This window comes from Corvus brachyrhynchos, unplaced genomic scaffold (genome assembly GCF_000691975.1).
Source record: "Corvus brachyrhynchos isolate BGI_N302 unplaced genomic scaffold, ASM69197v1 scaffold59, whole genome shotgun sequence".
NCBI lineage: Eukaryota > Metazoa > Chordata > Aves > Passeriformes > Corvidae > Corvus > Corvus brachyrhynchos.
The window spans coordinates 3,899,323-3,901,684 of NW_008246054.1; the positions used below are offsets into that span (position 1 = coordinate 3,899,323).

General features: G+C 49.0%; 1 protein-coding gene across 2 annotated transcripts in view; it reads right to left on the reverse strand.

Annotated features, from left to right (window-relative positions):
- ADAMTS13 (ADAM metallopeptidase with thrombospondin type 1 motif 13) overlaps nt 1-2,354 on the reverse strand; it is an 18,938-nt gene extending 16,584 nt beyond the window's left edge. Inside the window, exons 1-6 of one of the 2 annotated variants that reach the window (XM_017745540.1) lie at nt 2,120-2,354; nt 1,727-1,793; nt 644-927; nt 357-498; nt 305-311; nt 1-3 (exon numbers count right to left, since the gene is read on the reverse strand). The exon at nt 1-3 is cut by the window's left edge and continues 130 nt beyond it. In XM_017745540.1, coding sequence (XP_017601029.1) covers nt 1-3; nt 305-311; nt 357-498; nt 644-927; nt 1,727-1,793; nt 2,120-2,191 — 575 coding nt within the window. In that variant the 5' untranslated portion in view covers nt 2,192-2,354. Of the gene's footprint in view, nt 4-304; nt 312-356; nt 499-643; nt 928-1,726; nt 1,794-2,119 lie in introns of those variants that run through there. The other variant, XM_017745539.1, reaches the window with a different exon arrangement.
- Between the last annotated feature and the right edge of the window lie 8 nt (nt 2,355-2,362).

Below are 2,362 nucleotides of genomic sequence, written 5' to 3' on the forward strand. Positions count from 1 at the left end.
CTGCTGAACAGCACAAAAGGGCACGGGGAGGTTCAAAAGCACCATAAAAGATCCTACAGATCCACTCCCTTTCCCCAAAGGCTGCAATAACACAGCTGTGAGTCCCCTTCTCCAGGGGCCAGCTCGGGTTTCCCACTTCTGTTGGTGTCTTCCACCTGTCAGCAGCTTTAACAACACACCTGTGCTATCAAAATAACAACCACCCACATCAAACACACTGGGCACACCTCAGCAAGGTGAAAAATGTTTTTGAGTCTACTCATGTATTTGTGAACACCAATTTTTCCTCTGAGCTCATGGAAGCAATCCCCCTGGAGACAGCTCTTCCAGCAGGGCTCCCTCCCCATGTCTGTTACCTCTCGCTGGCTTTGCCTCTCTTGCAGCACTTTTGAACAGGATGTGAGGGTTGGAGAAGCCAAGGTCCCTCAGCAGAGCCACATCTTTGCTCCTGACTGGCCTGATGTGAATCTTCTCCTCACCCACGGTGACGAGTCCTTGCTAAAGGAGATTAAATTCCACCTCTGAGTTTTTCCAAAGACATTTGCTGTCCATGGAGATGGCAAAGATTCATTCAGTGGATGCTTCACACATGTTTGGGGCATGAAGCTGCCACCCTCCAAAGGCTCTTTCAGCTCATACTCACCAGGTGCCCTTCACAGAAGGTGACCCTGCACGTGGCCCCAGGAGGCTGCAGGGGCTTTCCACCTGCAAAGCAGTTCCCTGGGAATCTCTTCAGTAAAATAAAGGAAGAGTTCACCACCTGGCTGCTCACAAAGGAGGAGGAAAGGAGGGCGTGGTCCTCTAGAAATTCGAAGGCATAGAGCTGGCCCCAGGCCTGGATGGAGCAATGCTGGACCCGACAGGGCCTCAGCCCAAAATGTTCTTCTTTACAAGGGCAAGTTGGCTCAGCCACAATGAACTCAGGTACTGAAAGAAATGAAACAAGATCAGAACAAGGGGAGCAGTTATGAGAAATGATGATACACAAAACCCCAGTGTAAGGTCTATCTCCCCAGGAAAAATACCCTACAAACGCCAACCGTGGCCTCTTGGGGTCATGGTGTCAACAGTCAGAGAATTCCTGTGCTTTTGGGTATTCCAAAGTGAGGATAATCTGACTGGGAACACACAGCACTGCATTTATTGCTGCTTTTGCTCTCTCACTAAGGAGAACAGTTCATCTAAAAAAGGCTGAGACAGTTTCATTCCTGCAGATTTTACCTATTACTGAGTGGGAATTACAATCCAGAAAAAGACACTGGGATGAGCACTAGGTGAATTCAAAAGGAGACAATACCCTTCCTTTAGGGATTTGAGACTCCAAAACATATCCTTATTCTGAACTATCATCAATCCAGACCTAGAATTCAAATTTCTTTGTGCATTTATCTTAAAAAAAAATTAACAAGTATTTAAAGTTACCCTTAGTCTAAAGCTTTTGTCAGAAGATCATAGAAAAACACCAATGCAGAGAGTGGGGACTGCAGCAGAAATATGCAAAGAGATTGAACACATCTCCTTCAGCAGATTTTACACTCTGACCCAGCTCTTCAGCCACTCTCACACTGAAACCCAGATTGTCTCACTTGCACTGGGACTCAAGAACAGCAAATGCTTGTCAGACCAGGGGCTGTTAATCAGTGTTCTCAGCACTGTCAAACACCCAGGACTGGAAATCAACTGACAGATGTGCTCTAAACCAAAGAAGGACTTGAGCCCTGCATACCATCAGGCACTGAGCTGGTTCCAAAGTAAGAGAGAACATCTTCCACATCCAAAGCGCTGAGGAATTTCTGCAAGAAGAAGAAGAGCTTTACATTTTTTTCACGAAAAACAAATGGATACAAGACTATCCCTTCTCTGGACCTAACCTGGAAGGAACGCCAGCTAACAGCTCAGCAAGTCCCAGAGCCAAGTTCTCGTGGCTTTACTCCGCGCTAAGCACGGGCTGCACAACAGCCACCCAGAGGAAACAGCTTTATCTTCGTGATTAGTGAGCTCGGACGCAGTTTGGCTTAGAATCCTGTCGTCTCCTCTTCTTCTTTTTTAAAATTTTTTTTAACTTTTCTTAGAAACACCGAAGCGTTCCTGGAAGGGCTGTTCTGGAGGTCACACTCACCTCTGGGAGCGGCGGCCAGCACAGCCCCAGCGGGAGCATCACGAGCGCCCGCAGCGCCAAGCTGACGGTCATGCTGGAGGAGCCGCGGTCTCCGCGCCGAGCAGGGCGAGTTTTGGGCCCAAGGCATCACGTGGAGCGGAAGGGAAGAGCAAAAACAGCCTCTGAGCAAACAGGCTTTGAGCAAACAAAACAGCCTCGGAGCGGGGGGCCGCAGCCGCACCGGCAGCTGGGGCGAGGCCGCGC